General features: G+C 44.3%; 1 protein-coding gene across 1 annotated transcript in view; it reads right to left on the reverse strand.

Annotated features, from left to right (window-relative positions):
• Positions 1–11,751: 11,751 nt before the first annotated feature.
• Positions 11,752–24,272, reverse strand: part of LOC140484469 (myelin-associated glycoprotein-like) — a 589,058-nt gene continuing 576,537 nt past the window's right edge. The window contains exons 5-9 of the mRNA XM_072582876.1: positions 17,449–17,730; positions 16,098–16,373; positions 14,776–15,052; positions 12,682–12,763; positions 11,752–11,997 (exon numbers count right to left, since the gene is read on the reverse strand). Of these exons, the coding sequence (XP_072438977.1) occupies positions 11,752–11,997; positions 12,682–12,763; positions 14,776–15,052; positions 16,098–16,373; positions 17,449–17,730 (1,163 nt within the window). The remainder of the gene's footprint in view (positions 11,998–12,681; positions 12,764–14,775; positions 15,053–16,097; positions 16,374–17,448; positions 17,731–24,272) is intronic.

Genomic DNA, 24,272 nt, shown 5'->3' on the forward strand with positions numbered 1-24,272 from the left:
TACTATGAGAGACTGATTGAATCTCCCATCTCTCAAAATGACACCTTCTTTCCCTTCTCTCTATGTTCTTTCTGTGTAAACTTTACCCACAGAGGTGAAGGCTTTATAGAGATCAGGCACTTGCTCCATAGCCAGCCCCTACCTAGGCTGTGCACTCTCCTGCAGCTCCTCAACACGTGTTGGGGTTTCCTTCACTATTTTCATTAATGATACTAGCTTAGCCTCTTCTACCACATAGAGTCACAGAGATGTACAGCATGGAAACAGACCCTTCGGTCCAACCTGTCCATGCCGACCAGACATCCCAATCCAATCTAACCTGCCAGCAGCGGGCTCATATCCCTCCAAACCCTTCCTAGTCATATAATCATCCAAATGCCTCTTAAATGTTGCAATTGTACCAGCCTCCACCACATCCTCTGGCAGCTCATTCCATACACGTACCACCCTGAGTGTGAAAACGCTGCCCCCGGGGTCTCTTTCATATCTGTCCCCTCTCACCCTAAACCTATGCCCTCTAGTTCGGAAGTCCCCCACCTCAGGGACAAAACTTTGTCGATTTGCCCTACCCATGCCCCTCATAATTTTGTAAATATCTATAAGGTCACCCCTCAGCCTCTGACGCTCCAGGGAAAACAGGCCTAACCTATTCAACATCTCTCTATAGCTCAAATCCGCCACTCCTGCAATATCCTTGTAAATCTTTTCTGAACCCTTTCAAGTTTCACAACATCTTTCCAATAGGAAGGCGATCAGAATTGCATGCAATAGTCCAACAGTGGCCTAACCAATGCCCTGTACAGCTGCAACATGACCTCCCAACTCCTGTACTCAATACTCTGACCAATAAAGGAAAGCATACCAAACGCCTTCTTCACTATCCTATCAACCTGCAACTCAACTTTCAAGGAGCTGTGAACCTGCACTCCAAGGTCTCTTTGTTCAGCAACACTCCCTCGGACCTTACCATTAAGTGTATGAGTCCTGCTAAGATTTGCTTTCCCAAAATGCAGCACCTCGCATTTATCTGAATTAAATTCCATCTGCCACTCCTCAGCCCATTGGCCCATCTGATCAAGATCCTGTTGTAATCTCAGGTGATCTTCTTCGCTGTCCACTACACCTCCAATTTTGGTGTCATCTGCAAACTTACTAGCTATAGTTTTTATGCTCGCATCCAAATCATTTATGTAAATGACAAAAAGTAGAGGACCCAGCACTAATCCTTGTAGCACTCCACTGGTCACAGGCCTCCAGTCTGAAAAACACCCCTCTACCACCAGCCACTGTCTTCTACCTTTGAGCCAGTTCTGTATCCAAATGGCTAGTTCTCCCTGTATTCAGTGAGATCTAACCTTGCTAACCAGTCTCCCATCGCGAACCTTGTCGAACACCTTACTGAAGTCAATAGAGATCACATCTACTGCTCTGCCCTCATCAATCCTCTTTGTTACTTCCTCAAAAAACTCAATCAGTTTTGTGAGACATGATTCCCCACACACAAAGCCATGTTGACTATCCCTAATCAGTCCTTGTCTTTCCAAATACATGTACATCCTGTCCCTCAGAATTCCCTCCAGCAACTTGCCCACCACCGACGTCAGACTCACTGGTCTATAGTTCCCTGAGACTACCCTTACCACCCTTCTTAAACAGTGACTCCACGTTAGTCAACCTCCAGTCTTCCTGCACCTCACCTGTGGCTTTCGATGATCCAAATATCTCAGCAAGAGGCCGAACAATCACTTCTCTAGCTTCCCACAGAGTTCTAGGGTACACCTGATCAGGTCCTGTGAGATTTATCCACCTTTATGCATTTCAAGACATTCAGCACTTCCTCCTCTGTAATATGGATAGTTATCAAGGTGTCACCATCTATTTCCCTACATTCTAGATCTTCCTTTTCCACAGTAAACATTGATGCAAAATACTTGTTTTTACTCTCCCCCATTTTCTGCAACTCCACACAAAGGCTGCCTTTCTGATCTTTGAGGGGCCCTATTCTCTCCCTAGTTAATATTTTGTCCTAAATGTATTTATAAAAACCCTTTGGATTCTCCTTAATTCTATTTGCCAAAGCTATCTCATGTCCCCGTTTTGCCCTCCTGATTTCCCTCTTAAGTATACTCCTACTGCATTTATACTCTTCTAAGGATTCACTCGATTTATCCTCTCTATACCTGACATATGCTTCCTTCTTTTTCTTAACCAAACCCTCTTTCTTTAGTCATCCAGCATTCCCTATACCTACCAGCCTTTCCTTCCACCCTAACAGGAACATGCTTTCTCTGGATTCTCGTAATCTCATTTCTGAAGGCTTCCCATTTTCCAGCCATTCCTTTACCTGCGAACATCTGCCCCCAATCAGCTTTTGAAAGTTCTTGCCTAATACCGTCAAAATTGGCCTTTCTCCAAATCAGAACTTCAAGTTTTAGATCTGATTAATCCTTTTCCATCATTATTTTAAATCTAATAGAATTATGGTCACTGGCCCCAAAGTCCTCCCCCACTGACACCTCAGTCACCTGCCCTGCCTTATTTCCCAAGATTAGGTCAAGTTTTTCAACTTCTCTAGAAGGTAGATCCACATACTGAATCAGAAATTTTCTTGCACGCACATAGGAAATTCCTCTAAACCCTTAACACAATGGCAGTCCCAGTCTATGTTTGGGAAGTTAAAATCCTCTACCCTAACCACCCTGTTATTCTTACAGATAGCTGAGATCTCCTTACCAGTTTGTTTCTCAATTTCCCTCTGACTATGAGGGGGTCTACATTACAATCCCAATAAGGTGATCATCCCTTTATTTCTCAGATCTACCCAAATATCCTCCCTCAGAGCTGCCCATCCCTGAGCCATGTTTCTGTAATTGCTATGATATCCCAGTCCCATGTTCCTAACCATGCCCTGAGATTATCTGCCTTCCCTGTTCAGCCCCTTGCATTGAAATAAATGCAGTTTAATTCATCAGTCCTACCTTGTCCCTGCCTGCCCTGACTGTTTGATTCACTTCTGTTCTCAACTGTACCAGCCTCAGATTGATCTCTTTCCTCACTATCTACTTGGGTCCACACACACACACACATCCTGCCTATCCCCCCCCCCCACCCCCCACCACTTTATAAGCTTAAGTCCTCCCGAGCAGCTCCAGAAAATCTCCCTGACAGTATATTAGTCCCCTTCCAATTTAGGTGCCATCCATCCTTCTTGTACAGGTCATGTCTACCCCAAAGGAGGTTCAATGATCCAAAAATGTGAATCCTTCTCCCATACACAAGGTCCTCAGCCATGCATTCATCTGCTCTATCCTCCTATTCCTGACCTCACTAGCTCATAGCACCAGGAGTAATCCAGATATTACTACTCTCGAGGACGTCCTTTTTAAATTCCTGCCTAACTTTCTATAATCTCCCTCCAGAATCTCACCCTTTTCCCTTCCTACGTCGTTGGTTCCAATGTGGTCTATGACCTCTTGCTGGCCTGTCTCCCCCTTCAGAACGTTCTGCACCCTCTCTGAGACATCCTTGATCCTGGCACTAGGGAAACAACATGCCGTTCTGATTTTTCACTGCTGACCACAGAAATATCTGTCTGTACCTCAGGCTAGAGATTCCCCTAACACAACTGACCTCTTGGAACCCGACGTAGCCCTCGTTGCGTTAGAGGCATTCTCAATACCAGAAACTTGGCTGTTCATGCTCTTTTCCCCTGAGAATCCATCATTTTCCAAAACAGCATACTTGTTTGAAATGGGGATAGCCACAGAAGATTCCTGCACTAGCTGCCTACCTCTCTTACCTTTCTTTTCACACAGTGCCTTTCTTCAACAAACAGCAATGTGACCTTACATATCCTACCTTCTGGCAAGGAAATCCCTTATTCCCAGTGCCCTTCTTAAACCATTGGCACTGTAATTTCTGTGTCCCCCTCCATTACACCTTTCATCTCCTTTCCACCCTCATTGGCTTCTGTGTAAACTACTCTTTGGTTTGTACTGTAGCATCTTCCCTTTTCCCAATTTCTATCCCTGACAGGATGGAATTCGTGCCAGAAGCTAAATTTCACCTCATGCACCAATGCATATTCATCTGCCATCTCTGCCACTCTTCTCATTTTTGAACTTTATGTTCATCCACATGAATTCTTATAATCTCTGTAAGTGAGTGTTTAAACTCTTACAGCAGAATAATCTCTCTTAGAGCCTCATAGGTCTGGTCTATCTTTAAGGCCAACCATCAAAATGACTATGTTTAATTCTGTCAGAGGTGCTGGTGTTGGTCTGGGGTGGGCAAAGTTAAAAATCACACAACACCAGGCTATAGTCCAACAGGTTTATTTGGAGGCACTAGCTTTCAAAGCGCTGCTTCTTCATCAGGTGGTTGTGGAGCAGAATCAGAAGACACATGATTTATAGCAACAGGATTGCAATGTCATGGAATGTAATATTAAATAATTTTAGATTAAAAATCTTTCAACTTTTAGAATGATCATCTTTGTTTATGTTATTTCATATGTAAATCCCAGAACTTTATCAAAGCTGCATTCTCAAGTTGACTTTGACAATAGTTGCCATCTCAGCTCAGATAATGCATTGAAGGTGTGAGGTTAAATTCTGCAAGTACAAATTCACCCCACAAGCCTATATGCATGTGCATGCATGGAGACCAAGTGTGTGTGTGTGTGTGTGTGTGGGGGGGTGTCTGTGAGAGAGTGTGTGTAGTTGTATGTGTGTGTGTGTATTGGGGTATAAGTCTGTGAGAGAGTGCGTCTGTGGGTGTGAGTGTGTGGGGTGCGTATGAGAGCGAGCTTGTGTATGTGGGTCTATAGGAGTGATTCTATTTCTAAAGTGGGACTTATGGAATCTTACATGGATTTATACAGTTTTTGAACAATGTAAAATGTAATTCTGCAAGTACCAAACATGTGCGCACGTGCACAAAAACACTCGGTCTCCATGCATGCACACATATATAAGTTTGTGGGGTGAATTTGTACTTGCAGAATTACATTTTATTTTGCTCAAAAACTGCATAAATCCATGTAAGATTCTATACACTGGGACACAGACATACTGTAACGTCACACTTACAATGCATTACCTGAGCTGAGATAGCACCTATTGTTAAAGATATCTTGAGAATGTAACTTTGAAAAAGTTCTGTGATTTACATATGAAATAACTGAAGCCAACAAGATCATTCCAAAAGATAAAAGACTTAATCTAAATTTGATTAATATTACCTTCCATGACACTGCAATCCCATTGCTATAAAGTCATGTTGTCTTATGATTCTGCTCCACAACTACCTGATGAAGAAGTAGCACTTTGAAAGCTAGTGCCTCCAAATAAACCTGTTGGACTATAACCTGGTGTTGTGTGATTTTTAACTTTAATTCTTGTGAACCCAACATAAGCCAGACCTGGTTCCTTCTTTTTATTTCTGAGCCATTGTCCATATGCTTCTGCACTCAAAATAGCTTGTTTGACACCTGCATAATCCCTTGACCTCTCATCTGACAGTGCTGCACACACTTCACTAGCTCTGCCTACCAGCTCAGTCTGAACAAGCATTACTCACAAGTTTTCTGACCACTCCATCTGCCTAGCCGATTTTTCAAATGAAATAAAGAAGTCTTTGACATCTTTCTCATCAAAATTAGCAACGTTTTAACATATTTGTATAAATCACCATGTTCGGTCTTCACCTCCATCTGATTAATTTGACTTTGCTGACTAATTCGCAACTTCTGCAATTCAAAATCTCTTATCTTTTTCTCTTTCTGTCTCTCTTTCTTCTCTCTCACTCTTTGCTCAGCTTTCTTTTTCCTCTCTCTCTCTTCCTTTATCTTCTAACTCCAATCTTAAGAGCCATTTCCCTCACTTTTAATTTAGCCAACCACAAGTAACTGAAATTAAACAAATTGTCTCACCTACGTTTTATTTAAAGATCTAGGACACTAATTATCAAGTGTTTAAATCTGCTGGGATGTTTCAAATCTGTTCAAATCTCAGACTGGATCTGTCTAAACCTATCCAAATCCTGTACTAGCTCCCAAACCATTACGACATGGCGGTGGACCCTACTGTTAATTAAACCGAATACCGAGAAAAATTCAACTTGCCTCGTACTCTGTTAAAATATGAGAGACAGTGAACTCTCAAATTCAACTATTTAAAGAAAACAGTATTGATTTATTCTTTAACTCTAAAGTGAACATTAAACAACAACTATTCACAACTCTCAACCTCGTTTCTTAACTGCTTATTACCTGCCTCCAAATCTGTAACAATCTGTTGTTCTAATAAAACACATATTAAAATTGCATTAATTTCAAAACCATACAGGGGCTGCCATCTTCAGTATCTTTCTTCTTCCAGCTAAAGATCTCCTGTGGTCAGCTTCTTTCTTTTAACTGCGAATATGCTTCATATGAAAAGGTTCCTTTGACAGATGATGTTCCTTAATCTCTTGGGTCTCCCCCTCTCTCGATGGCAGCTGCTCTATCCGATTTTCAAACTCTAGATTAGAGTGCTGCTGGTAAAGCACAGCAGGTCAGGCAGCATCTGAGGAGCTGGAAAATCGAGGTTTTGGGCAAAAGCCCTTCATCAGGAATGGCAGAGGAGATGACCTGGGGATTGCAGTGTGAGAGAGAGAGAGAAAGACTCACTGAGATTCTTGTAGAGAGAAAGAGAACTTCTTCAAGGTAGGCATCCTTGCAAGAGGATTCACAGTAAGATTAAAATCAACTAGGCAAAAGTGAGGAAATCAGAGGCTAGATTAGAGTGGTACTAGAAAAGCACAGCAGGTCAGGCAACATCCGAGGAGCAGGAAAATCAACGTTTCGGGTTTTTGTCCAAAATGTCAATTTTCTTGCTCCTCAGATGCTGCCTGACCTGCTTTGCTTTTCCAGACTCTGATTTCCAGCATCTGCAGTCCTGATTTTCAAACTGCCTGCCTTTTTCTTATATCCCCAACATTGGATCGTCTCATTAGTTCAATGTTGGCAAATCAATAAATTCAAACTCAATGGAGTTTTAGTATCTTGGGGCATAATTTCCTATTTTAAAGGCAAGTGCTAGGTGTTGCATTTGGGATACAATTTGATTGGCCACACTGCCAGATTTGAAGCAAAACACACTTTATTCATATTCTATATATTCATACACAATAATTAAGCTACAATAAAAGAAGAAATTTGAATAACAACTCTGTTGGAAAACTTAACAGAATAATAGATGATTTAACTACAAAGCAATAACTGTTCTGATATAGTAACATCCCATAAACAAACCCTTGGCAAATGCAAATTCAGTGAAATACATTGTTTCACAACAGGAAGAGAAGCCCCAGCTTTTAGCTGTAACCAAGAGAGAAAGACAGCTCCCATAGCCAGCTTCAAGACCCCAGAAACTGCTACTGAAAAAGTAAAACCAAAAGTCCTGCTTCTGTCAGAGCTTGACCACACCCATTCAGGCTGCTTCTATTGTTCCATCTTTAGGAAACAAAACCCAAGGCCTCATGATCTGTTTACTCTAGTGATTCTGAGTAGTCTCCTCTGTGCATCTCTCTCAACTTTTCTTCATTTAAAAATATTATAGGAAGGATGTGGAGGCATTGGAACGAGTGCAGAGGAGGTTTACCAGGATGTTGCCTGGCATGGTAGGAAGATTGTATGAGGAAAGGCTGAGGCACTTGGGGTTTTTCTCATTGGAGAAAAGAAGGTTTAGGGGAGATTTGATAGAGGTGTACAAGATGATTAGGGGTTTAGATAGGGTTGACAGTGAGAACCTTTTGCCGCTAATGAAGTCAGCTGTTACTAGGGGACACAGCTTTAAATTAAGGGGTGGTAGGTATAGGACAGATGTTAGGGGTAGATTTTTTACTCAGCGGGTTGTGAGTTCATGGAATGCTCTGCCAGTATCAGTGGTGAACTCTCCCTCTTTATGGTCATTCAAGCGGGCATTGGACAAGCATATGGAGGTTATTGGGCTAGGTCGGCTTCGGTCGGCGCAACATCGAGGGCCGAAGGGCCTGTACTGCGCAGTATTTTTCTACATTTCTATAATTCTATAATTCTATAATTCTATACATATTTTAAAGCCATATTTTAAAATATTATCACCCCTCCCTCTTAAAAAAAATGAACAATGCTTCTCAGTTCATTAAAATGCATATATATTATGTTGACTCTAAGCAAGCAAACATTTACTCCTACAGTCCATTTCAGTCTGTATTTTCCAGCCATCTTCCTTTGTCAAAGTCACGACAATGTGTCAGCAGTTATGTTCTCTTGGAAAACTTCATCTTCTCCTGTCCTGTCACATGTACAATTTTCAAAATGAATGGCTATGATATTAAACTCCACATAAATAATCTCGAAGTTTTGTCCTTTTTTTCCCCCCAGTGATTTAAAGGGATTATAATTAGTTTATACAATTGTCTCTGACACATTGCTGACAATGGAAATGTTGTGACACTAACACCAAGCTTAAGGTCTCGTGAATTGTGGAATATTTCTGTTGATGATTATTCTATTTCCTGGGAAAAACCCAGTTGGTCTTTCTCTTTCTCTTCTTCTAACAGTACAGCACTGACACCCAAATCATTCGCATCGATAGCCACCTTGTGTAAGTAGGTGTGGCTAACACTGGAGAAATTGTTAACACAGCTGGCATTCCTCCATCCACTGAAAGTTTCTGCACCTCTTCAACAGGTCAGAAGGAGATAACCTAGTCAATCTTAGTATCATCACACTGTTGTGTGAGTGAAGAGAAGGAATGAGAGGAGAAATGCAGGAGATGGGTCAGACGTAGCTGAGGGTCCTGTCAACCACAGTGATGGGCATCATTGGTTGAGGAAGAAGGTAGACAATTCAGAATTCCCTTTGTATATCATTGGAACAGATGTGAGAGATGTAAAGAAACTGGTAGAATGGAACAGAGTCTTTGCAGGAAGCATCATGCGAGGATGGAGAGTCAAGGCAACTAGGAGTCGGTAGTTTTTTATTGGATATTGATTGCCAGCCTAACCTTCAAGAAATGTTTTGAAATGGGAGGGAGGAGACAGCGATCGAGTGAGTGAAGGTGACAGTAGTGTGGAAATTGGAAGCAAATTTGATGAAGTTTTCCAATTCAGAACAAGTAAAGGAAATAGCACTGACTATGTCATCAATGTATCGGAAAGTTGTGGGTGGTTGCTTGAGTAGGAATGGAGCAAGGAATGTTCCAAGTTCCAAAGTGTGGCCATGGATACCTTCATGGATGCCACTTGTGCCTGACTGTTTATGAGGTATGTGGAACTTTCCCCTTCAAACCACTCACCATCCTGACTTGGAAATATATCACTGTTCCATCAGTGTTGCTGGGTCAAAGTCCTGGAACTCTCCCTAACACCACTGTGCATTTCTCTGTGTGAAATGACCACAGAGGACCAGGATGGCAGCTCACCACCATCTTCTCACAGTCTGTTACAGGTCAGTAATAAACTCTTTCAGGGATGCCCACATCCCCGAATAAATGTTCAAAAAAGTCTCAACTGCTTTCTGCATCCAGCAGGGGGAGCATGAATCAATGGGTTTACCTGTTTCCTCCGCTCTGCTCCTCATCTGTATCAGTCTTTTCCTTCTTTCCACCTGTCTCATTTTCTCTCTATTTGTCTCTCTCTATCTATCACTCTTAATCTCTTCCTATCTCTGCCCCTGTCTCTTTCTATTTAGTTCTTCCTGTCTCTTTCTCACCTTCTCATTATCGCTCTCAATTTTTCTCTCACTCTCTCTTTCTGTCTCTCTCTCTCTCTCTCTCCCTCTTGCTGCACCCGGCTCTTTCTCTGTTGGTTTCTCTGTGTATAGATGTTGCTGTGTATTGTGATCCTGCCTGCAGTTAGTCTGCTGTACAGTTAGTCCGCAAGCTAGACATAGAAATCAGTTGACTGGCAGTAATGTCCACAACATAATTTATAAGATGTTTCATGTTTTAAATAAATGAGCATTAAATAAATGAGGGTTAATAAATCCTTTACAAACAATTGATCATGAGAAGATACTCATTATTATGCCTGGCAGAGCCAACTGTGCCTTCAGCAGCAAGGTGGGTCCTTGAGATGGTTTCTGCAGTGTGTTCAATAGCAAAGTCGATCCTTGAGGTGGTTTCTGCAGTGTCTGCAGCAGCAAGGTGGGTCCTTGAGATGGTTTCTGCAGTGTGTTCAATAGCAAAGTCGATCCTTGAGGTGGTTTCTGCAGTGTCTTCAGCAGCACGGTGGTTTGGCCCGAGATTCAGCGAATTTGATGTCTGCTTTCTGCAGCAATGGAGAATGTGGTTCCTGAACCTTGGGGAACTCATGAGCCATGAATTGAATAAAGATGGACCTTGGCTTAACTTTCACTGTTTTTTAAATTAAACTCCAAGGACATAAATAATTATTCTATCGATGCCAGTGTAGTAGATGGACTGGAACAGGGTGCAAGTTTGCAGAATTTTGTCAGGCCCATAGTCTTTGTATTGTCCAGTGGTGTCAACCATTTCTTGATATCAAGTGGAGTGTATCAAACTGACAGGGAACTGCCATTACGATCCTGGGGACTTCAGGAGACTAAGTGTCATCCAGTTGTCACTGTTGACTGAATGTTGTTGCACATTTTTCAGTCTTACTTTTTGCATTGATGTGTGGGTCTTCTCCATAATTCAAGGTGGAATATTTGTGGAGCCCCCTCCTCTAGAGAGTTGTTTAATTGCCCATCACCATTCAGAACCTGACTTGGCAGGACTGCAACCCTTAGATCTGATCTGTTGCGTATGGAATCAATTAACTCTGTCAAATAGTTGCTGTTTATGTTCTTTGACACACAAATCATCGTGTCTTGTTGCTTCACCAGGTAAACACCCCATTCTTAATTATGCCTGGTGCTGCTCCTGGCATGCCCTCCTACACTCTCCATTGACCCAGGGTTAATCCCCTGGCTTGATGTTAATACTAGAATGGGGGATATGCTGGGCCACTTGAGGTGGGAGATTGTATTGGATTATAATTCTGCTGTTGATGACCCACAGCACATCATGGAAACGAGTCTTGAGGTGCTGGATCAGTTCAAATTTTGGCACACCATCCTTGATGCTGGTGAGGAGGGTTTTGCCATTCCTGTTTCCAGATTGGTGCCTGGTGGTCTGCCTGCTTTTTTTCTTTTCTGAGATGTTTTTGTGCTTTGAAACAACTGCTAGGTCATTGCAGAGGAGGGTTATGAATCATTGACAGTGCTGTGCATTTGAACTTACATATATTCCAATAGATTTCCTTCCCTAAAAGACATTATTGAGCCAGAGGGCTTTTTATGGTGGTAACAAACGTTAAACAATAAAAGAGAGAGATGCAGAAGTAGACAATTCAGCCCATTGCTACTTGGTAATCATTGGGCATTTAATTCCATATTTCATATGGAATTCAAATTTCACCATCTTTCACCAAGTTAGGTCATTTTATTCCAGTTCTACTGTTCTGGAGGCTGCTATCAACCGCACTTTTGTTAGAGGTCGTTTCTGTCTGAATGAACTGAAGTTCCCACATAATGATAACATATTGTGAAGCCTTACCACAGACGCTTTAACCAAAATCTGGAAAATTATTCATCAGCTTCGAACCATTTCTGACAGCATGAAAAAATGCAGCATTTGGAAAGAATGCTTAGAACTAACAACAAGGTTGAGCAATGTCATTTTATCTTTATTATTGTTCAACCATGTTGTCAGCACGCACCTCTCAAACCCCTCTCCCTGTTTCTCTCTCAGTTTGGCTGAAATCTGATCCCTGTGTATTCTGTGTCCTTGCCCCTGTGAACGGTCCCATTGCCACTGGGTTGCTTTGAGAAGTTGATGTTGGCATCGAGAAGGTCCTCAGTTCTGTCAGAGTGTCCAGCATCTCCTCCTGGGGAGCTGGTGTCTCCCCTTCTCTGCTTGTGTCCCTGGTTGTAGTCTGAGGGTCAGTAATCACCATGTTCTGTGAACCCTGCAGAGAAATGGAAACAGAAGATGTTCTCAAGTGGCAACTCCCTCAGCACTGACCATCTGACTGTGCAGCACTCCTCAACACTGATCCTCCCAAACTGATAGCACTGTCAATTTGTGGGGTTGGTTATTAAATAGATGATCTTTTGAACCAGAGAACGGGAAGTTGAGAGTGCTGCCCACTGGGCCGTTAGATTAGATTAGATTAGATTCTCTACAGTGTGGAAACAGGCCCAACAAGTCCACACCGCCCCACACCAGACCCATTCTCCTACCCTATATTTACCCCTGACTAATGCACCTAACACTGTGGGCAATTTAGCATGGCCAATTCACCTGACTTTGGATTGTGGGAGGAAACCGGAGCACCCGGAGGAAACCCATGCAGACACGGGGAGAATGTGCAATCTCCACACATTGCTTAGTCCACTGTCAGAAATGCCTGGGTAATCTGTCTGGGAACCTGGGACACATGTTGCCTATTGAACGTTGTTGGGTGCACACCACCCTCACACCTTTCTCATTGAAATGTGTCGACTCTATGTACAGTCCCATTACTGCTCAGCAGCTTTGAGAATCTAATGTTAGTCGAGAGCATTCTTGAGTTTGATGGTTTCAACATGTTGTTATGTTGTTTATCTCGTGAAATTGATGGTTTAGGGATGTGTGTAAACAGTTTCTGTACCTGCTGTTTCACAGCGAATCGATTGTAGATCACTGTGATGTCACCGGCCTTTGAAGCTGTCTCCTCAGTCGCTGTCTTTCTGCTGCAATAACACAATATCACAGTGTGGTTATTATATATCAGAGAGTCAGTGCAGCACAGATGCAATTGCGTATTTGCAAGGTCCTGTTGAAGGTGCTTTCATGCCCCATCAGGCAGCCTGTTCCTGATCACACCAACTCATAGCTATTCATCTGGACACACCACAATGAATGGCCTACCCTGGATCACTGGGACATGGGGATCACTGAGAGAAGAAGTGTCTGGTGCCTCACCCCCAAGGGCACAGTCACCTTCTGAAGGAAAGAAAGTGGAAGTAAATATTCAGAGTGAAATTAAATGAATACTTACTTTCGCACATTTAGGAAGATTAAGATGCCAGGAAAACACTTGGCAGGACTCCAGCCATGATCAATCCCACTGTCCATTTGTTGAAGTCTTTACCTGTCAAAATAACCATGAATTACTGGTCTGTAGTTTTGGAATGTTGCTCTGATGTATCTTGAGAAGTGGAACATTCCATTTTAAAATATTTATTCTTGAATAATGTCACTGTTTATTGGTCCTTGTTAAGGTTGGGGGGGGGGTAGGGGGGGGTGTTCCTGACCAATTTTGGTTTGATACGAACCGAGAGAGTCATTTGGAGAGATAACAACATTCGAGTTTGAGATTGGAGTCAACTGTACAGACTGACCAGGATTAAACAGTAAGTTTCCTTCACTGATGGGGCATTAGTGACACACCTTGTAATCCCTGTCTTTGTTGAAACAAAGCTCATTCAATAATTAATTATCACCTCATGATCACATTGCTATTTCTGGGATCTTGCTGTGCACAAATTGGCAGTCGCACATCCCACATTCAAGGAATTGCCATACTTATAAAGTACAGCACTGGCTTTAAACATATTCTATCATAATCTGAGTAACATATTTGTGCAAGTCTTCCTTCTGAATATAATCCATGTATCATTTCAATGTACATTGGCTTGGATATTCTGATGGGCAGTTAATTGCTGGAACACCACAGACTAGAGTTGTGTGTCAGGATTCTGCAGAATCCTCAAGCAGCAGCCTGCATGAGAACTGTCCAGGAAATTGGAGATTCCGATCGGCAAGTCCCCTGCGTCTGGAACGCTTCTGAGGTTTCAGAAGGTGCTCAGAGATGCCCAGGAAATGTCAGACCATTCAAACCCTCGCCTAACTTGGAGGACAATAAAATGGATCCGCCAAGCTCCAACTGACTATACAGCCCCCAGTGTCAAATCATCCAAACACTTACATCCTGTGGACATCTGCAATCACTCCACCTCTGACCAGGCACCACAACCCAATGACAGTCTGCCCCTTATCCCCATCAAACAGACAGCCCCACTCCACCCAACTAGACATGTCCCAATTCAAAACAATTCACCTCCTTCCCATCGCTGGCCTGAACCACTGGGATCAGACACACTGCCCAACCTGCCGAGGGCTTGAATTCCACCCCCCACCCTCAATTCCAACCACCCTGCTACAGGGTCTGAAGACCTGACAGCCAGCTCTGCTTACAGGCTGAAACACCCTTCCCCTGATAGTTCTGACACACTCACGTACTGGCCCCAAGGCTCATCACTGGCCCTGATAAACCCACATCTCCCATCAGCATTGGAGTGGAGACATTCACCCGAGACACCTACCCCACCTAACACCACATCTCCTGCTTCAACACAACCCTCTGTTGTGTTGTCTCTGCTTATTTTCAATGAGAGTTGTTTAATGGTGTGAGGAGGGTGTTGGAGATAGATCAAGATTTCCTTCTCTTCCCCCACCCCACCCCACCTCCCCCATTTATGTGAAGAAAATGCTTCCTGACATTCAGCTTCTCACCAACGAATAGCCTGACTCAAATTGTATCCAGTGTTGCCTTTGTCACATGAGGATGTTCTGGTCAAAAAGGTTGGTTGGAAAGTGCATCTGAAAGGAAGTAAAGAGACACAGAGGCAGAGAGGGTGAGGGAGAGCATTCTAGAGTTGAGGGTAAAACCAGCCAAGCAGAGATTGATCCCGAGAGATACAGCTTGAACATGGCTGCCCCGTGTGGGTTTCGAACCAAGCAGGATGCCATCACTTGCTGTTTATCCGGGTGCCCTGTCAGGGCCAGAGAGCCCATCACCAGATGCCCCACTCTGAGCTGCTGCGATACAAAGTCTCCATGAGTTTGGTTCCCGCTGAGGTTGGCATGGGGCAGGTGCCAGGTGAGGTCTCCAGGAGGGTTGGAGTTGGCCGCACAGATGCAGGTAATCCCCTCTGCCCTCCGAGCACATTCTAACTCTCGGGAAAACACTGGACCATCTGAGGAGGGATTGACAGCAAGTATTCATAATAGCAGAGTTACCACCTCAACACTGAAACCTTTGTAAGGGCTATGCTTTGCTCCCAACTTGAGTATCTCAATACTCTCCATGCTGGTCCCCCATGTCCCACATCCAAAACTCTGGTGCTCCCATGTATTCACCTGCAGTAATTACACTGCATCATACGTCAATCAGTCTGAGAACACCACTTCCTCCAGCCCCTACACCCCCTCCCTATCTCTGTAATCTCCCCCAGCCCCTATGCCCCCTCCCTATCTCTGTAATCTCCTCCAGCCCCTACACCCCCTCCCTATCTCTGTAATCTCCCCCAGCCCCTACACGCCCTCTTTATCTCTGTAACTTCCTCCAGCCCCTACATCCCCTCCTTGTTTGTGTAACTTCCTGCAACCTTTAAATCCCTCTGTCTGTAACCTCCTCCAAGCCCTACATCGCTTCCTTTCTCTATAATTTCTTCCAGCCCCTACACCATTCCCTCCAGCCCCTGACACTCCTCCCTTTCTCTAAATTCCTTCAGCCCCTACGTACCCTCCTTATCTCTGTAACCCCTATGGGCTCTACATCCCTCCGTATTTCTGTAACCCCCTCCAGATCCGTTCCACCCCCCCTGCCCCCCAGCCAAGGTGATTACCATCTCAACACTGAAACCTTTGTAAGGGCCGTGCTTTACTCCCAACTTGAGTATCTCAATACTCTCCATGCTGGTCCCCCCTGTCTCCTCCAATTCTGGCCTGTTGAACATACCCTAGTTTCTATCCTTTCACCACTGGTGGCCATTTCTTCAGCTGCTTGGAACTCTAAGCTCTGAAATTTTCTCTCTACCCCTCCATGTCTCTCCTCCTGAAAGATGGTCCTGAGCAGCCAAGCTATTGGTCACCTAACTGAGTATGAGTCTCTATTTCAGTGACGCATAAATTACAACAGCGAGGAGGTGATGCTGTTTATTCTAAATTACAGTCAATACGCTGTCCCCAGAAAGATCGTCCCTATGTTTTAAGAAGTGACAGACAGAGTAAAATGATTACATTCCACATTCAGGTGGGTCATGTTAGAGCTGCTGTTACCCAGTGGGTTTGTCACTGTGCAGTAGAAACCTGCATCATTCCTCCGTGTTACTGGAGTGAAGGAGAGAATCTGGCTGCTTGTGTTTAACTGGATGCTGGTGTTTCCCTCAATCCTGAACCAGGTGTAATGAGATATTGGAGGGACACTTTCACTGGAACAGGTTAATGTGACGTTGTGTCCCTCTGTGATCCCACCTGAGGCTCCGCTGATGGACACTGCGGTCTCCCGTGGGGTATCTAGAACAAGAGCAGAGGAAAAATCAGCAAGTGATCCCATGGCCTACAACCCTCTGAGATCTCTACACTTCTCCAGTTCCATCCTCTTTCCTGATGTCCTCAACCTTCAACTACCTGGGGGCCTAAGCTCTGGAATTCTCTTTCTCATTTTTCACCTCCTTCAGACAAAACGTGATTCTGAGCCAAACAGGGAGATCTTCAATTACTAATGTTCAAAAGGGTTTAATTTAAAAAGTGTCTTAAAAGAGGAAAGCGTGTGGAAGTGCATGTATCTGTGTTCATTCACAACCTGTCATAGACTCTGTAAATCTGACAGTTTCTTTGGGATATTAATTTGTTTGTAGAGATGTCGCTGTGGAATCTCTGGTGTGCAGATAATACCACACACAGAAACAAAGGAGGAGGTCGAGAGTCTGACAGACCCAGACAAAAGACACGGGGAGATATTTAGACCGAACATGAATGAGACAATGGCCAACATAATGGCTCCAAGTTTTGATGGGGATATCAAGATTGGTGTGCCGAGGTAGGGAGCTTAGACAAATTCCAGTATCTGGGTTAATGATAAAGATCAAAGTTACTTCCGGACTGAAATGTGGCTTAGAAAAACCACAGTAAGCATCATGATCAGTGACTTCAGTCTCAACATCTGAAAACATCAGCCTGAAGCTGAGATAACATTGGGTGCAGTCACTATACTTGGTAGATGTGAGAGTTAGACTCTGAAGAAGGTGGATGAGAGGATGGTAACAGCTTCTGAAAAATGTGTGTAACCAAGAAAGCACAGATTCAGCTGATGGAGAGCAAAAGTAGTGTTTAGTCCAGTTAGAGTGAGACAGACAGATGAGTGTGGACACAGAAATGAAGAACTGCCTTTGTCTCAGCAACAATTGAAGAGAAATTGGGAGTAAAAGCAGAAAAAGGATGAAGAAAAATCAGACAAGAGGATAACATTGGAGCTATGGAATGGGCGGGGGGTTAGGGGGGTTTGAAGAAATCCAGAGAAGAAACAAAACAATGCCAACGAACCCCGTAAATGTACTGTAACATTAAATAAATATAACAGGAGTCTCACATGTCACAGTGATGGTTATGGAGCTCTCCATTGCTCCATGTTCATTCTTAGCCACACACTGATAGTCTCCAGTCTCCCTGGGTGTAATGTGAGGAATCTTCAACCACAGCTCATTGTTGGAACGTGACCTGTTCATTGTGACATTAAGATGTCTCCACGTCAGGTTAGATACTGGGAAGCTCTTGACAGAGCAGATTATGACTGCAGAATTCCCCTCAATTATATTGATGGATGAATCTTTAAACCCATCCAGGGAAATAATTGAGAGATTCTGTGGAGCATCTGAAAACAAATAAAGATTAGTTAATGTGTTGCCTGTGAAGCATTTTGAGAGACAATGAGAATGTGAGATCAATATATGTTCCTTTGACACCAAGCATAGAAACCAGGCAAACACTATAGTTCAGTACGAGAGGGTACAACAAACTCATTGGGTTAATGATGAGGGAGAGCAACACTGAGGGTTAATATTAGGGGAAGGTAGCACTGTCTGTGGGTCAGTAATAAGGCCAGTCAGCACTGTCTGTGGGTCAGTAACAAGGCCAGTCAGCACTGTCTGTGGGTCAGTAATAAGGCCAGTCAGCACTGTCTGTGGGTCAGTAATAAGGCCAGTCAGCACTGTCTGTGGGTCAGTAATAAGGCCAGTCAGCACTGTCTGTGGGTCAGTAATAAGGCCAGTCAGCACTGTCTGTGGGTCAGTAATAAGGCCAGTCAGCACTGTCTGTGGGTCAGTAACAAGGCCAGTCAGCACTGTCTGTGGGTCATTAATAAGGCCAGTCATCACTGTCTGTGGGTCAGTAACAAGGCCAGTCAGCACTGTCTGTGGGTCAGTAATAAGGCCAGTCAGCACTGTCTGTGGGTCAGTAATAAGGCCAGTCAGCACTGTCTGTGGGTCAGTAACAAGGCCAGTCAGCACTGTCTGTGGGTCAGTAATAAGGCCAGTCAGCACTGTCTGTGGGTCAGTAATAAGGCCAGTCAGCATTGTCTGTGGGTCAGTAACAAGGCCAGTCAGCACTATCTGTGGGTCAGTAATAAGGCCAGTCAGCACTGTCTGTGGGTCAGTAATAAGGCCAGTCAGCACTGTCTGTGGGTCAGTAACAAGGCCAGTCAGCACTGTCTGTGGGTCAGTAATAAGGCCAGTCAGCACTGTCTGTGGGTCAGTAACAAGGCCAGTCAGCACTGTCTGTGGGTCAGTACAGATGGAAGACAGCCACGCAAGAGAATTGTATTGAGGGATTGCTGACCGTCAGAGTTAGTGCTGAGGGTGTGCAGCCTTTCCATCAGGTAAATACTGTCCAGGGATAAACATACGACAGAGAACATAGAGAATTTCAGCACAGTACAGGCCCTTCAACCATTGATGTTGCACCGATCTGAGCAATCTGAAGCCCATCTAACCTACACTATTCCATTATAATCCATATGTTTATCCAATGACCATTTAAATGCCCTTAAAGATGATAAGTCTACTCCTGTTGCAGGCAGGGTATTCCATGCCCCTACTACTCTCTGAGTAAAGAAACTCCCTCTGACATCTGTCCTATATCTATCACCCCTCAATTTAAAGCTATGTCCCCTCATACTAGCCATCACCATCCAAGGAAAAAGTCTCTCACTGTCCATCCTATCTAATCCTCTGATCATCTTATATGACTCTATTAAGCCATCTCTCAACCTTCTCTCTATCTCAAACACCTCAACTTTTCCTCATAAGACCTTCCCTCCATACCAAACAATGGTCTTGTAAATTTCCTCTGCACCTTTTCTAATGCATCCACATCTTTCCTATAATGCAGTGACCAGAACTGTATGCAATACTCCAAGTGCGGCCACACCAGCATTTTGTATAGCTGCAGCATGACCTCATGGCTCCTAAACTCAGTCTCTCTACCAATAAAAGCTAACAATCCATATGCAGTTGTAACAAACCTACCAACCTGGGTGACAACTTTCAAGGATCTGTGTACACAGACACTGAGACCTCTTTGCTCATCCACACTACCATTAGCCCGTACTCTGTATTCCTGTTACCCCTTCCAATATGAATCACCTCACACTTTTCTGCATTAAACTGCATTTGCTCCCTCTCAGCCCAGCACTGTAGTTTATCTATGTCTTTCTGTAACCTGCAACATCCTTTGGCACCATCCACAACTCCAACGACCTTTGTGCTACCCACAAATTTACGAACCCATCCTTCTATGTTCTCATCCAGGTCATTTATAAAAATGATAAAAAGCCGTGGCCCCAAAACAGTCCTTTGCAGTATACCAGTAATAACTGGACTCCAGGATGAACATATCTCATCAACTACCACCCTCTGTCTTCTATCAACTAGCCAATTTCTGTTCCAAGCTGCCGAATCACCTTCAATCCCGTTCCTCCACATTTTCTGCAACAGCCTATTGTGGGGAACCTTATCAAACACCTTACTGAAATCCATATACACCACATGAACCACTTTACCCTCATCCACATATCTGGTCACTTTCTCCAATAACTCATTAAGGTTTGTGAGGCATGACCTACCCTTCACAAAATCATGTTGACTATCCCTAATCAATTTATTCCTTTCGAGATGCTTAAAAATGTCAATACTTATAACCCTTTACAACACTTTATCTACACTGAAGGAAGGCTCACTGGTCCATAATTACCAGAGTTGTCTCTACTCCCCTTCTTGCACAAGGGGACAATGTTTTATATCCTCCAGTCTTCTGGCACTATTCTTGTAGACAATGATGACATAAAGATAAAATCCATCAGCTCCGCAATCTCCTCCCTGACTTCCCAGAGAATCCAAGGATAAATCCCATCTGGCACAGGGGACTCATCTATTAGATTTTTCTGTTAGATTTATTAGATTCCCGACAGTGAGGAAACAGGGCCTTCGGCCCAACCAGTCCACACCGACCCCCCGAAGAGTAACTCACCCAGACCCATTACCCTCTGAATAATGCATCGAACACTACAGGCAATTTAGCATGGCCAATTCACCTGACCCGCACATCTTTGGACTGCAGGAGGAAACCGGAGCACCTGGAGCAAACCCACGCAGACACGGGGAGAATGTGCAAACTCCACACAGACTATTTTCACAATTTTCAGAATTGCCAATATCTGCTCCTTGTTAAACTCAATCCTGTCTGGTCTAGTAGCGACTGTTCACTTTGAAAACATTGTCTTTATCCAGTATGAGTACGGATGAAAACTATTCATTCAGTGTCTCACCTATCTCCTCAGACTCCACAACCAAATTCCCTTGATTGGACTGGTCATTCATTCATTTATTCCGGAGATACCTATAGGAAGCATTAGGATTTTCCTCGATCCCATTGGCCAAAAACTCATGTCCCCTCCCAGCACTTCTTAGCGCCCTCTTTAGGTCCTTCCTGGCTAACATGTAACTCCCAAGCACCCTAACTGAGTGCTGGGTCAGAATTATCCTATCAAAGGCATAGATCTGAATGAGGATTGAACTGTAGGAGAATGCTAAATTCTCAGAGCAATACAGAATGAGGATGGTACTTTATTGAATGCTCAGCACGAAATGAATGCTGCACTGTCAGTGGGTTATCACAGATAACTGCTGCACTGTCGGTGGATTATCACAGAGAAAGTGCTGCACTGTCAGTGGGTTATCACAGATAAACTGCTGCATTGTCGGTGGATTATCACAGAGAAAGTGCTGCACTGTCAGTGGGTTATCACAGATAAACTGCTGCACTGTCGGTGGATTATCACAGACAAAGTGCTGCACTGTCAGTGAGTTATCACAGGGAAAGTGCTGCACTGTCGGTGAGTTATCACAGAGAAACTGCAGCACTGTCGGTGGATTATCAAATTGAAACTGCTGCACTGTCGGTGATTAACACAGAGAAAGTGCTGCACTGTCGGTAAGTTATCACAGTGAAACTGCTGCACTGTCGGTGGGTTATCACAGAGAAAGTGCTGCACTGTCGGTGAGTATTCACAGCGAAACTGCTGCACTGTCGGTGATTTATCACAGGGAAAGTGCTGCACTGTCGGTGGATTACCACAGGGAAAGTGCTGCACTGTCGGTGAGTTATCACAGGGAAACAGCTGCACTGTCGGTGAGATATCACAGAGAAAGTGCTGCACTGTCAGTGGGTTATCACAGAGAAGGTGCTGCACTGTCAGTGGGTTATCGCAGGGAAAGTGCTGCACTGTCAGTGGGTTATCACAGAGAAAGTGCTGTACTGTCAGTGTGTTATCACAGAGAAAGTGCTGTACTGTCAGTGTGTTATCTAAGGGAAAGTGCTGCACTGTCAGTGGGTTATCACAGAGAAAGTGCTGCACTGTCGGTGAGTTATCACAGAGAAAGTGCTGCAGTGTCAGTGGGTTATCACAGAGAAAGTGCTGCACTGTCAGTGAGTTATCACAGAGAAAGTGCTGCACTGTCGGTGGGTTATCACAAAGAAAGTGCTGCACTGTCAGTGGGTTATCACAGAGAAAGTGCTGCACTGTCACTGGGTTATCACAGAGAAAGTGCTGCACTGTCGGTGAGTTATCACAGAGAAAGTGCTGCACTGTCAGTGGGTTATCACAGAGAAAGTGCTGCACTGTCAGCGGGTTATCACAGGGAAAGTGCTGCACTGTCAGTGGGTTATCACAGGGAAAGTGCTGCACTGTCAGTGTGTTATCACAGAGAAAGTGTTACACTGTCAGTGGGTTATCACAGGGAAAGTGCTGCACTGTCAGTGTGTTATCACAGAGAAAGTGTTACACTGTCAGTGGGTTATCACAGGGAAAGTGCTGCACTGTCAGTGAGTTATCACAGAGAAAGTGTTACACTGTCAGCGAGTTATCACAGAGAAAGTGTTACACTGTCAGTGGGTTATCACAGGGAAAGTGCTGCACTGTCAGTGGGTTATCACAGGGAAAGTGTTGAACTGTCAGTGGGTTATCACAGAGAAAGTGCTGCACTGTCAGTGGGTTATCACAGAGAAAGTGCTGCACTGTTAGTGGGTTCTCACAGGGTAAGTGCTGCACTGTCAGAGGATTATCACAGAAAAAGTGCTGCACTGTCGGTGGATTATCACAGAGAAAGTGCTGCACTGTCAGTGGGTTATCACAGATAAACTGCTGCACTGTCGGTGGATTATCACAGAGAAAGTGCTGCACTGTCAGTGGGTTATCACAGATAAACTGCTGCACTGTCGGTTGATTATCACAGACAAAGTGCTGCACTGTCAGTGAGTTATCACAGGGAAAGTGCTGCACTGTCGGTGAGTTATCACAGAGAAACTGCAGCACTGTCGGTGGATTATCAAATTGAAACTGCTGCACTGTCGGTGATTTATCACAGAGAAAGTGCTGCACTGTCGGTAAGTTATCACAGTGAAACTGCTGCACTGTCGGTGGGTTATCACAGAGAAAGTGCTGCACTGTCGGTAAGTTATCACAGTGAAACTGCTGCACTGTCCGTGATTTATCACAGGGAAAGTGCTGCACTGTCGGTGGATTATCACAGGGAAAGTGCTGCACTGTCGGTGAGTTATCACAGGGAAACAGTTGCACTGTCGGTGAGTTATCACAGAGAAAGTGCTGCACTGTCAGTGGGTTATCACAGAGAAAGTGCTGCACTGTCAGTGGGTTATCGCAGGGAAAGTGCTGCACTGTCAGTGGGTTATCACAGAGAAAGTGCGGTACTGTCAGTGTGTTATCTAAGGGAAAGTGCAGCACTGTCAGTGGGTTATCACAGAGAAAGTGCTGCACTGTCGGTGAGTTATCACAGAGAAAGTGCTGCACTGTCAGTGGGTTATAACAGAGAAAGTGCTGCAATGTCAGTGAGTTATCACAGAGAAAGTGCTGCACTGTCGGTGGGTTATCACAGAGAAAGTGCTGCACTGTCAGTGGGTTATCACAGAGAAAGTGCTGCACTGTCACTGGGTTATCACAGAGAAAGTGCTGCACTGTCGGTGAGTTATCACAGAGAAAGTGCTGCACTGTCAGTGGGTTATCACAGAGAAAGTGCTGCACTGTCAGCGGGTTATCACAGGGAAAGTGCTGCACTGACAGTGGGTTATCACAGGGAAAGTGCTGCACTGTCAGTGTGTTATCACAGAGAAAGTGTTACACTGTCAGTGGGTTATCACAGGGAAAGTGCTGCACTGACAGTGTGTTATCACAGAGAAAGTGTTACACTGTCAGTGGGTTATCACAGGGAAAGTGCTGCTCTTTCAGGGGGTTATCAAAGAGAAAGTGCTGCACTGTCAGCGGGTTATCACAGGGAAAGTGCTGCACTGACGGTGGGTTATCACAGGGAAAGTGCTGCACTGTCAGTGTGTTATCACAGAGAAAGTGTTACACTGTCAGTGGGTTATCACAGGGAAAGTGCTGCACTGTCAGTGGGTTATCACAGAGAAAGTGCTGCACTGTTAGTGGGTTATCAAAGGGTAAGTGCTGCACTGGCGGTGGGTTATCACAGAGAAAGTGCTGCACTGTCAGTGGGTTATCACAGATAAACTGCTGCACTGTCGGTGGATTATCACTGACAAAGTGCTGCACTGTCAGTGAGTTATCACAGGGAAAGTGCTGCACTGTCGGTGAGTTATCACAGAGAAACTGCAGCACTGTCGGTGGATTATCAAATTGAAACTGCTGCACTGTCGGTGATTTATCACAGAGAAAGTGCTGCACTGTCGGTAAGTTATCACAGTGAAATTGCTGCACTGTCGGTGGGTTATCACAGAGAAAGTGCTGCACTGTCGGTAAGTTATCACAGTGAAACTGCTGCACTGTCGGTGATTTATCACAGGGAAAGTGCTGCACTGTCGGTGGATTATCACAGGGAAAGTGCT

This window comes from Chiloscyllium punctatum, chromosome 13, assembly GCF_047496795.1.
Source record: "Chiloscyllium punctatum isolate Juve2018m chromosome 13, sChiPun1.3, whole genome shotgun sequence".
NCBI lineage: Eukaryota > Metazoa > Chordata > Chondrichthyes > Orectolobiformes > Hemiscylliidae > Chiloscyllium > Chiloscyllium punctatum.